Source organism: Oncorhynchus keta, chromosome 18, assembly GCF_023373465.1.
Source record: "Oncorhynchus keta strain PuntledgeMale-10-30-2019 chromosome 18, Oket_V2, whole genome shotgun sequence".
NCBI lineage: Eukaryota > Metazoa > Chordata > Actinopteri > Salmoniformes > Salmonidae > Oncorhynchus > Oncorhynchus keta.
Window position 1 is genome coordinate 15,055,342 of NC_068438.1, and position 13,387 is coordinate 15,068,728.

Genomic DNA, 13,387 nt, shown 5'->3' on the forward strand with positions numbered 1-13,387 from the left:
CCATACGTTTCATCAACCCTGTGTGTATCAAGGTATTAAATGTAGGTGAGAGAGTGGTCTACTGCGTCTTCAACTATCATGTCACTTAGAAGCAGCTAGGGAGTTCCAACAAGGGCTCCAGTGAGAAGAAATGACAATCAACTAGCAGAGCCAATATGCTCCAAATCTGCTGATATTAAGGGGTTCTTCCCAGCATGTGCATCACGGTCTGTCTCTGTCTGTCACAGACGATGAATGAACTGTCTTTCTCACTCTCCTTTCCATTGCCTACCCGAACAACACCACGTCTCTGTCTGTCACAGACGATGAATGAACTGTCTTTCTCACTCTCCTTTCCATTGCCTACCCGAACAACACCACGTCTCTGTCTGTCACAGACGATGAATGAACTGTCTTTCTCACTCTCCTTTCCATTGCCTACCCGAACAACACCACGTCTCTGTCTGTCACAGACGATGAATGAACTGTCTTTCTCACTCTCCTTTCCATTGCCTACCCGAACAACACCACGTCTCTGTCTGTCACAGACGATGAATGAACTGTCTTTCTCACTCTCCTTTCCATTGCCTACCCGTCTCTGTCTGTCACAGACGATGAATGAACTGTCTTTCTCACTTCCATTGCCTACCCGAACAACACCACGTCTCTGTCTGTCACAGACGATGAATGAACTGTCTTTCTCACTCTCCTTTCCATTGCCTACCCGAACAACACCACGTCTCTGTCTGTCACAGACGATGAATGAACTGTCTTTCTCACTCTCCTTTCCATTGCCTACCCGAACAACACCACGTCTCTGTCTGTCACAGACGATGAATGAACTGTCTTTCTCACTCTCCTTTCCATTGCCTACCCGAACAACACCACGTCTCTGTCTGTCACAGACGATGAATGAACTGTCTTTCTCACTCTCCTTTCCATTGCCTACCCGAACAACACCACGTCTCTGTCTGTCACAGACGATGAATGAACTGTCTTTCATTGCCTACCCGAACAACACCACGTCTCTGTCTGTCACAGACGATGAATGAACTGTCTTTCTCACTCCCCTTTCCATTGCCTACCCGAACAACACCACGTCTCTGTCTGTCACAGACGATGAATGAACTGTCTTTCTCACTCCCCTTTCCATTGCCTACCCGAACAACACCACGTCTCTGTCTGTCACAGACGATGAATGAACTGTCTTTCTCACTCTCCTTTCCATTGCCTACCCGAACAACACCACGTCTCTGTCTGTCACAGACGATGAATGAACTGTCTTTCTCACTCCCCTTTCCATTGCCTACCCGAACAACACCACGTCTCTGTCTGTCACAGACGATGAATGAACTGTCTTTCTCACTCCCCTTTCCATTGCCTACCCGAACAACACCACGTCTCTGTCTGTCACAGACGATGAATGAACTGTCTTTCTCACTCTCCTTTCCATTGCCTACCCGAACAACACCACGTCTCTGTCTGTCACAGACGATGAATGAACTGTCTTTCTCACTCCCCTTTCCATTGCCTACCCGAACAACACCACGTCTCCGTCTGTCACAGACGATGAATGAACTGTCTTTCTCACTCCCCTTTCCATTGCCTACCCGAACAACACCATGTCTCCGTCTGTCACAGACGATGAATGAACTGTCTTTCTCACTCCCCTTTCCATTGCCTACCCGAACAACACCACGTCTCTGTCTGTCACAGACGATGAATGAACTGTCTTTCTCACTCCCCTTTCCATTGCCTACCCGAACAACACCACGTCTCTGTCTGTCACAGACGATGAATGAACTGTCTTTCTCACTCTCCTTTCCATTGCCTACCCGAACAACACCACGTCTCTGTCTGTCACAGACGATGAATGAACTGTCTTTCTCACTCTCCTTTCCATTGCCTACCCGAACAACACCACGTCTCTGTCTGTCACAGACGATGAATGAACTGTCTTTCTCACTCCCCTTTCCATTGCCTACCCGAACAACACCACGTCTCTGTCTGTCACAGACAATGAATTAACTGTCTTTCTCACTCCCCTTTCCATTGCCTACCCGAACAACACCACGTCTCGGGCTGTCACTTTTTCCCAGCGAATTTCACATGTCAATTAGGCACTTTTCCAAATGGAATATAGTTATCACGTTGATGTTTTTGCAGTGTCAGAAGAAATCAAAGCACCTATTAGAATTTGAAACGGGGTTGTTTAAACATGGCTGGCTGCGGGAGAGCGCAGTAACCCTTTTTTCCATTCTTCCTGAGGTGGAGAAATGTATTCCCTGCTAATGCTGCATGTCCCTGTCAAAGCCGCTGCCAGTCAAAATGAGCTGCACTTCATAAACTGAACACCGGGTCAGTAGTACGAAATAAAATGTACCACTGTTGATTTCAAACAACTCGCTTTTTAGTTCCATCACCTTACATTAGCTGTGGTCCACCGACAGCCCTTAAATGGTTTGTCTGGACAAGTGCAGCTTTTGTCTTCATGTTATCCCAGAGACGCCAGCATTCCATCCACCGACGCTAATGTTGAGAGGCTGGTTAGCTATTGCACTTTGTGTTGCATAATTTTCATCAATGATACTGTAATATGTACTGTACAATATAACGGATTTAGATAGTATGTGGTGGTGGGAAATCACGGGTGCCATTCATCGATATATCAAGATGCCTGATCTTTTCCAGAGTAAACATCGCCCACTGTGAAACATACCATTCTTTAGTAGGCTTACTTCTTAGGTTGGTTTCCCTATATCGTTACTCACAGCAGAAGACCTTCACCGGGTGCACCAAGTTAGGGCGACGTTATTTCAATGTGAACATGACGTACTCTGATGCTGACTGTGAAAGACATCACAGCGTATCAAAGAGTGCAAGGCCCTGCTGGGAGTGTTTCCAGGGCCTCCGTGTTTCCTGATGAAATAGTGCAGTCGGGCTGCTATAAACCTCCCTAGTGACTGGGTAGGAGGAGCTGGAGTGACTGCTGCTTCCCCAAGACATAAACCACGGCCGCGTGCATGTCAGCCCAGACCAGACCAGCCATCCCAGGACATTATAGACGGGGGAGACTTGGGAGGTTCCCAATGCTTTAAGAAGGATCTGCCGAAAAGTCCAAAGATTTTCCCCAAATGAGTGAAAAAAGAAAGCACTTTTTAAGTGTTTGTCTGGAAGAGAGTATGTTTGGTCTCGGCACCTTGTGCTCATGTGCTTGTGTTTTCGACTCGTCTCTGTCGTCGTAAGCGACCATTATTTAGGCTAATGCACTTGTCTCCGGTTGGTATGCGGCATTGAACGGACACTCATCATTGTCCACATTCTAAGTTTTTAATGAGCAGAGTAAACTTCAGAGGCATGAAGAGTAGGAGATCCGTGGCAAAAAAAAATTCACGGTCCACTTCCCAGAATTCATAGCTGCTCTGTGAGACATGGCAGCTTCTTCAGTCAAGCACAAGTATTGAGCTCAATATGCATCAAATTTTTGGACGGAATCCATTTGACTTGTGTTACATAAGTTGTATTTTCTCATTAGAACTCCTAGTCATTGTTATTTGAACTCCGAAGTAGACTCTCATTGGAACCTATTTTTAATATGAACTTATCTCCTCTCTCCCTCCAAGGCATACAACATACTGTATGTGCAAAGATAATAATTGCTCACATCAATCTTGAGAGAGGTTCTTAGCAGGCAATCCTTCATAGGCTTTTTTATAGTAACATTTACTCACAGTCCCACATCGTGGTTCCACACAGATGTCATCATGTATTGGTTTGGTAAGCCAGCCTCGCTGTTATGAAACATACTAACAATGACAGGGTATAAGATAGTCAAAACAAAAACGAGATCCATGTTTTCTCAGAACCGTCCATGTCCCTCAGCAGTGTAAAGAAAAAACCTGTAATGAAATAACTAAATTAAGGGCCTTGAAATGTGCCATGAACCATATTTTTGTGGATTTTACAGTATTATGTAACACCTGCAGAGTGTTATTCATTGATTTTGATCAAGTCTCTCATCCAATTGAATAGAGTCTGGATACAAACTATTTTTGTGTACACTGTTTGCGTAAACCCTACTCAAGAGACCAACAGCAAATCGTCTCTCCCTGTGTGTGTATGACTGTAAACACACCGATCATTTTACAAGCATGGCACGTTCTTTGGACGACTTTTGTGTAGTTGATTAATACCATCTACTGCATTTCTGTAAGGCTATTGGAATGTAGTACGGCCGTTTACCTTGTGCTCAAAATACCTCTGCACATGTGGATGGGGGTTGTTGCGTTCTGTGCCTTTTATGCTATAAGTCAGTGTGGAGTGGACCCTATTGTTTGTGTGTGTGTCATACTGTCTCTTCAATGTATCTTTTTGCGAACAGGTTTTAATCTTGTTGGGCGTAAAATGTCCTCTCCATGTGACAGCATCGTCATACACACGTCTTCATTTAAAAGTGGACGGTTTACCCTGTCAGAAGTGAATTGTAGGGATGCACGATATATCGGTGAATATATCGGAATCGGACGATATTAGCTAAAAATGCCAACATCGGTATCGGCCCAATGTCTAGTTTAACGCCGATGTTAAAAACCGATGTCAAAGCTACCGCGTATATAAAGTAGGTACATAACGTAATGACGCCACGTAAAATGTTGCGCTACACATGCAACACAGCATTCCTAACCTAGCCCACAATGTCTGCTGTGTGGATCAAGCAGTCATTTGAAAGCGTAACAACATTTCATAGAGACATTTCATCCATTAAAGCCAAGATAATGGAATTCATTGCCCTTGACAATCAACTGTTCTCTGTCGTAGGTGATGTTGGCTTTCGCCAACTGGTCAAGCACCGGTACACACTACCAAGTGCGCTATTTTTCAGATGTTGCCCTATCGGAGTTACACAGTAATAGTGCCACTGTTATTAGCTTCACGACATTCATACTATGGAATGCTGTTTGGGTCTTTTCGTGTAGAAAAAGATACAGTAGCACTGTCAAAGTTGTACCAAAAAAGTATGCAAACACCGGCCACGAACGATGTGTTTACAATACCGCGTTGGTAGTATTTGTTTGACCGCAACTTCTGGGGTAGCTAGCTAGCTTTAGCATGGTACCTAGCTAGCACCAATACAACCAGCCTGAAAACAATGACCAGTAGAAACTGCAGTCATTTTCATTATTCTTAGCAATGATTTAGGAATCCTTGTAAGTATTAGCTAGGTTGCCACTTGTTGTTCGGCTAATTGAAATTGAACTTCAGTTCATGAAAATATATAGCTAGCCAGCTACTTAACCCTGTTGCCCAAAACTAACGTTATAAGCAGCCAGCTAGCTTCATCTGGCTAGTGAGGGTCGACTGGCCCGGGTTATGTGTGAAGCTAGCCACAATAAGGATTAGTCGAATTTGCAGTTTGCCTTCAAAATAAAAAGTGTCATTGACAGTGATGGAAATGAATACAAATAGTAGAATTATGCCATACTTTTATCTTGAAGGCTAACCGCAAAGTCCAATATTGTGGCTAATCCTTATTGTGGCTAGCTTCACATAGATGGGTCCGACCACCATTAATCAAATAAGAACTGTCTTATAAATTAGGGTTATTTTAGATGATGACACCTAACTATATAGTTAGCTAGCTACTGAAACAGATTGTTTTGTGTTTTTTGACGTGTATCTTTTTTGACACGCAAAGACCCAAATGGCGTTCCATAGAAATCCTGGTGGAAAATGAAATGACTGAACAAATGAACAACGAAACAGCACAGCAAGTAAGTGAAAGAAATAGGTTTTGATTATGTTTTACTGGTTATGGGGACATATGTAAATGCCAACAAAATAACTTGTGTGTGTGTGTGTGTGTGTGTGTGTGTGTGTGTGTGTGTGTGTGTGTGTGTGTGTGTGTGTGTGTGTGTGTGTGTGTGTGTGTGTGTGTGTGTATACACAGTGGGGCAAAAAAGTATATAGTCAGCCACCAATTGTGCAAGTTCTCCCACTTAAAAAGATGAGAGAGGCCTGTAATTTTCATCATAGGTACACTTCAACTATGACAGACAAAATTAGAAAATAAAATCCAGAAAATCACATTGTAGGATTTTTCATTAATTTATTTGCAAATTATGGTGGAAAATAAGTATTTGGTCACCTACAAACAAGCAATATTTCTGGCTCTCACAGACCTGTAACTTCTTCTTTAAGAGACTCCTCTGTCCTCCACTCGTTACCTGTATTAACGGCACCTGTTTGAACTTGTTATCAGTATAAAAGACACCTGTCCACAACCTCAAACAGTCACACTCCAAACTCCACTATGGCCAAGACCAAAGAGCTGTCAACGGACACCAGAAACAAAATTGTAGACCTGTACCAGGCTGGGAAGACTGATTCTGCAATAGGTAAGCAGCTTGGTTTGAAGAAATCAATTATTAGAAAATGGAAGACATACAAGACCACTGATAATCTCCCTCGATATGGGGCTCCACGCAAGATCTTACCCTGTGGGGTCATAATGATCACAAGAACGGTGAGCAAAAATCCCAGAACCACACGGGGGGACCTAGTGAATGACTTCCAAAGTAACAAAGCCTACCATCAGTAACACACTACGTCGCCAGGGACTCAAATCCTGCAGTGCCAGACGTGCCAGTACATGTCCAGGCCCGTCTGAAGTTTGCTCGAGAGCATTTGGATGATACAGAAGAAGATTAGGAGAATGTCATATGGTCAGATGAAACCAAAATATAACTTTTTAGTAAAAACTCAACTCGTCGTGTTTGGAGGACAAAGAATGCTGAGTTGCATCCAAAGAACACCATACCTACTGTGAAGCATGGGGGTGGAAACATCATTCTTTGGGGCTGTTTTTCTGCAAAGGGACCAGGACGACTGATCCGTGTAAAGGAAAGAATGAATGGGGCCATGTATCGTGGGATTTTGAGTGAAAACCTCCTTCCATCAGCAAGGGCATTGAAGATGAAACGTGGCTGGGTCTTTCAGCATGACAATGATCCCAAACACACCACCCGGGGAACGAAGCATTTCAAGGTCCTGGAGTGGCCTAGCTAGTCTCCAGATCTCAACCCCATAGAAAATCTTTGGAGGGAGTTGAAAGTCCGTGTTGCCCAGCAACAGCCCCAAAACATCACTGCTCTAGAGGAGATCTGCATGGAGGAATGGGGCAAAATACCAGCAACAGTGTGTGAAAACCTTGTGAAGACTTACAGAAAAAGTTTGACCTCTGTCATTGCCAACAAAGGGTATAAAACAAAGTATTGAGATAAACTTTTGTTATTGACCAAATACTTATTTTCCACCATAATTTGCAAATAAATTCATAAAAAAATCCTACAATGTGATTTACTAGATTTTTTGGATTCAAACCAGGGACTGTAGTAGCGCCTCTTGCACTGAGATGCAGTGCCTTAGACCGCTGCGTCAGTGTGTGTTACGTATTTAACTGTACTAGAATGCATAAATTATGCATAATATTGGTTATCGGTATCGTTTTTGGGGGGGAGGGGTCAAGTAAAATATTGGGTATTGGCCTAAATGTAGTATCGGTGTATCACTAGTAAGTTGATATTTCAACTAAAGTTACTGTGATGACATTTATGACGGATGTGAAGGTCCTGGGCTGCCGTGGTTACGCTTGTTCTGCGGTTGTGAGGCCTGTTGGATGTACTGCCAAATTCTTTAAAACAACATTGGAGGCGGATTATGGTAGAGAAATTAACATTTAATTCTCTGGCAAAGGCTCTGTTGGACATTCCTGCAGTCAGTATGCCAATTATATGGTCCCTCAAAACTTGAGACATCTGTGGCATTGTGTTGTGACAAAACTGCACATTTTAGATTTGCATTTTTATTGTGCCCAGCACAAGGTGCACCTGTGTAATGACCATGCTGTTTAATCATCTTCTTGATATGGAACACCTATCAGGTGGATGGATGATCTCTGCAAAGGATAAATGCTCACTATCAGGGATGTAAACAAATTTGTACACAAAATCTAAGAGAAATAAGCTTTTTATGCATATAGAACATTTCTGGGATTTTTTATTTCAGCTCATGAACAATGGGACCAACACTTTACATGTGTTTATATTTTTGTTCAATATATCTACAGTATGTTGTCCTGATCACATCCCTGATGTGTGTGTCGTCTGTCACTTGCAGTTGGCTTAACGTGAGCGTGGCCAACCTGACCTGTACCCTGCGGGTCCTGCAGCAGGTGTGGCATGGGGGCAGCCTACCAGCCCAGCACCCCCCGGCGCACAGCCACCAACAGAAGGAGGACACCAAGCAGCAATCCATGCACTGCCTCATGAAACTACTACCAGGCAAGTGATTACTAATAACGAAGAGGCAGGCTCATGTTCATTAGACACCAAATGGAAGAAAATGGACTGAAACCAGGAGGGATTATGGACATGTTCAATAAGAAACGCTCATTTTAGTTTTTACGTTCAAATGTACTATTTTATGAACATTACAAATAAACAGGACCCAGGAGTTTATCCTGACCTTGTGACCTGACCATGAAAAATAAACTAGGTTGTAACTTTGGTCCATTACAGCAAATGATCAGGAAAAAACCCTGGCCCATACTCGCTCATTCCTATCTACCTCTGCAAACATACAATTAATTTGTATTACGGTGGTTTATATTGCTTACGTGCAATACAATGGCATTTCATGTAAATTCAATTTTGTAAACGAATTATTGATTTTTCTAAGAAGCCATTTCAGGGACTGCTGGTCTTACTTTATCCAACTAGCTATGTTTTTAGTTAATATATTTTTGGTGACCTTGGCTGTTCTGATTTCTCTGTGGAGTCCTATATGGCCTCTCATTTCTATATTTGTACTCTTCTGTGTTTACAGATCTGCTCTCAGAAGTGCTGTGCTCGGACAAATACAGACTAAACCGGCAGACTGCACTGGAATCTCTGCAGAACCCTGACATAAACAGGTGACCACACACACAAAAAACAGAGTCATATACACTACGTCACTTGCCTGTCTGTCTGGCTATAATTTAAAGAGCCTGACATCATGGTCTTACAATAGATTATGAAGGAACATGGCATGAGGAGTTGATAAAGGGTTCTAAAGCTAAGTGATGAGCTGGTTGTGAATCAGTGGGCATCAGCCAAGCTTTATAGCGTGTTCCATATGATATACCTCTTTCCAGACACGTTTCCATTGGGTCAAGCTGATGATTTATACATTGCCAGCCCTTTGTTCTTAAGATGCATCAGTTTTGATTATAGCGGCATGCATCACCCTAATCTTCTTATTGAAATGTTCAAATAAGGTGTGTGTGCGTAAGGTACAGTATAATATATTTACGACTCAACTAAGTCCCTGTAGTGTTTGAAACATGCTGTTAAAATCACGAGAGTTGTCTCAGGAATTTTCTTCACTGGAACGAAGAACACGGCCAATTGTAAGGATTCCATTTCTGAAGTAATTTGGCTCATTGAACCTCGTAGGAGCTTAGGTTTTGGTCCTCTTCGGCTGTATGCTTTCGCCTGAATCATGCCTTGGTGTGAATGGGGGAATTTTTTTTGTTGCCGAAATATCAGGTTGTGATTTGGCCCATTGTAAAACTCGCAAGCCCCAAATGATGAAGTTTTCAAAATTTTAAACAAACTTAAAATGTCCACCTGTAACTGTCGATAGTTAAATGGTGGATACTTTTGGAGGAAATGTTGAAGAGTTGATTTCTGGGAGACCCCTGACCTTTAACCTGTGACTCTTACCCTGTACAGACACTTGGTCTACTGTATCTGGGACAATTTCCTCAAGTTCCTCATCCCTGAAACATCTGAGGAAAACTTTTAGAAAACCCTGCTGCAAAGTCTCTCCGAAAACGCAGAGAAACTACCACCATGAAAGTCGTGGGAGGAATACTGGTGTACACACACACACACGTTTAATCAACTGTCAGTGAATAGCCCTCGATGAAAGTCCAGCCTAATGTATCTGTAACAGCTTTCTTCCTGGGAAGGAAAGGACCAAAGCGCAGCGTGGTGAGTGTTCATCTTATTTAATAATAAATACAAACTGAACACTTCAAATACAAAATAACAAATGTGGCAAAACCCAAACAGTCCTAACTGGTGCAGAAAACACAAAGACAGGAAACAACCACCCACAAATCCCAACACAAAACAGGCTACCTAAATATGGCTCCCAATCAGAGACAACGACTAATACCTGCCTCTGATTGAGAACCATATCAGGCCAAACACAGAAACAGACAAACTAGACATCCAACAAAGAATGCCCACTCAGATCACACCCCGACCAAACAAAACATAGAAACATACAAAGCAAACTATGGTCAGGGTGTGACAGTATCTGGATAAATTCCATTATTCATGTGTCCCCACCTTTAACTCTGACATTTTGGACCCGAGGTCATCCGGGTCTGTCTCTGATTTAGTCCATAACATTTGTGGGTCTCAAACATCGGCCACACATCCGGAGCAGCTTTGATTACCCAACACCTGTTTTCTGTTTGATCAGAATACGTGTCTGATCTCCAAAAGCCCAAACACACGCACGTGTGGGAAAAGCTGCCTTCCCAAACTTCCCAAATCCATCCTTTTTCCTGCTTCCTAAAGCCTCCAGCTTTGGACCAAACTCATTTCAGATTTACTCCACACCAACATGATCCCTTGTGGTCTTTCTATATTCTATTGGAGAAGTCCAATTAGATTGTTTCCCCACATCAGGCTTACTATGTCGTGCTTTGCCCTTTCGGGATGACTTGCCTATGTGTTCCCTGTTATATGCCGCTATTCCTTTTGATCCCTTGGCCCTACACCAAGCTGCACATGTGCTGTGTTGCATTCATCCTCTACTCCCTTACTCCTGAGGCCTGGCTCGTACTGATATGGTCCACGGACATGTTTCTGTTGAAATGGTCACTCACACGTTTTCAACTTATGATGAAGGCCACTGCATTTTAAAGCGCTTGATAGCCACTTTTCCCATGGATCTGACATGGTTGTTTTAAATCATGTACTCTACAAGTACATGCCATTTTCAGTGGTCTCTCTGCTACTTTTTAAAATGATGATATATTTTATGAGTACCACCAACACAGTGAATGGGAAAATGGATTCAAAGGGAACTCTCTCAACTGGTGATTTGCTGAATGTGCTGGAGGGCTGTGATTGGTTAATGGCCTATAATGTAAATGTTGATGTATAGCGTTTATAATTTCTTTGAAAGTAGTAGAGAGCCCACTCTGGAAATGTGATGTTTTCGAAGAGTATATTGTTTCAAACAATATGTTTAAAAATAAGCTAAATCAAAAAGGGCACTTTTGAGATATTAATGTGAAAAAATGTATTTCAGATTATAGCCATAATGAATATTTCAGAGGAGTATAATGACACCATGATGTCTGTACCATGGACCGTTTACGGATCATAGGGTCTTACAGGAGGCATGTATAGGTAGGTCTAAAAAGGGCCTAAAATGGCCACTTTTCTCAAAAAGCACGTTACACATCCTTCCTCCCAGTAAAGTTTTTATGCGAGAATTGCCAGAACAATCTGAGATGCCCAAAATATTTTTGGGCCATGCTACTGTGTAATCGCCTATCTATGCCTAACCTATGTCTTTGAAACTGGCACAAAGACTTCTCAACATTGCATGAAACAAGATGTTCACCGTGTTTAACAATCCCCACTCTTACTGATGCTTATTAATGCCTTTAAATGTGTACGGTAGGTCTGATGCCAGGTAAAGCTCATGCAGGCAGCATAGTAGCATACATCTCATGTCAGACGTCCAATACGTCCAACACAATCTGCTGCACTCAACTTTGTCTGAAAATAATAAATGTAATTCTTTATTTCTGTATTCTTGTTAACGTGATTGACTTATTTGAGTGTGTCTATAACTTATTTGTTTGATTGTAATATTGCTTTCTGTGAAAATGTATATTGATCAAAAATAATGATAGGGATACCAGTAGTACAGAAGAGAAGGATATGAATACCTGTAGGAAATGCTTTTAAATTGCCTTATACATGGCTGGAAGGGGTCTCGTCTGTCTTTACTATGGAGTCTGTGGACATGCCTTTTGTAGATTGTGTCATAAAGTAGTAGCAAACCCCAGTGACAAGGCGTGTTCTAATGTTGTGCTGAATGTTGTGTACTGTGATGTTTATTCCCTCCTGAACACATTCCTAGCTGTTACCTCTGTTCCTGTTGAATCCTTTGTGATGAACATTAGGGTTAGCTTGCATTCTGCAAGACAATTGTCCTGTCCTCAAATGTATCCCGTCACATGAAATGTTCAACACGTAAGTCATTTAACAGAATTCTGAGTGCAAATCTGAAAGTTTGTTACGTGGCTTGTTACAAGTTGTTCGAGTACTGCATCTTTGTTGTTGTTGTGTCAAATGATATTATGTCCTCTGTATGGTGCCATGTATAGACACAATAATATGTTTACCCTCACGATAAAAATAAGTTATCAGTGATTAACGAACTTACAGAAGAGGTACTGTTTGTCATTTGTTTGGTTTCTCGTGAGAAGGGTTCTGCTTGCAATGGCTACTAGTCTCGTCGTTTCTCAGTAACTTCTCTTTTGTCAACACCAAAGCTCTTTCTCAACTGTATTTTCTCGATTCCTCTTGTCCTCTCTCCTTGCCTCCTCAAAACACATTGGCTGAGAAGGTCAGAGGGGAGGGAGCTAGGAATCGAGAAAATACAATTTACCACGTGTCTGATTTGACATTACAATCCCAATGCACTTTACACCCGTCAGACTTTGGGTGCCATTTGACATATTAATGCTTTGAATGACTCTTTGTAACTCTGTCAGTGTGGTATAACTGGACTCACAGGGTTTTACATTTGCTGGTGTTGATAATTTCCAAAACCAATAAAATGACCAAAATTGGATTAGTGTACATCATTTGTCATTCAATTATTATCAAACTAGGCTTTTAAAAATGTATACGTTTGATGACGAGCCTTTTATAATGTCTTATTACAAGGCTAGTTACATGTTATGTCTCTCTACATAGCAGATTTGCCTCAATGACACAAAATGGTTGTTAATAGTTTGAATCATTATGAGAAGAGTTTTATAAGGTGGTCCCGCATGTTTATGACAACAACTCTACAATGCATTTAAACCACATCCCAATGCATTCTATGTCTTAGTGTCGGCTAAAGTGTTGTCAACATTTAACATGAATGCAAACTTATTTTCTCCAGACCATAACAGCGAGGTCATTGAGGCTGAGGCCCAGTAGTTTCTTTTGATTTGAGCATTTCATTGGCTAAATCATTTACAACTCATAGCCATATAGCCAGCATGGCCCCATTAAGAAGAGCCAGAATGTGTTCATGACTAGAACATAGGTAATCCATCTTC

At 42.0% G+C, this 13,387-nt stretch overlaps 1 protein-coding gene across 1 annotated transcript in view; it reads left to right on the top strand.

The window, feature by feature from the left end:
- Positions 1-8,326, top strand: part of LOC118396838 (sorting nexin-19-like) — a 28,698-nt gene extending 20,372 nt beyond the window's left edge. Inside the window, exon 3 of the mRNA XM_035791249.2 lies at positions 8,155-8,326. Coding sequence (XP_035647142.1) covers positions 8,155-8,326 — 172 coding nt within the window. The remainder of the gene's footprint in view (positions 1-8,154) is intronic.
- The last annotated feature ends 5,061 nt before the right edge of the window (positions 8,327-13,387 follow it).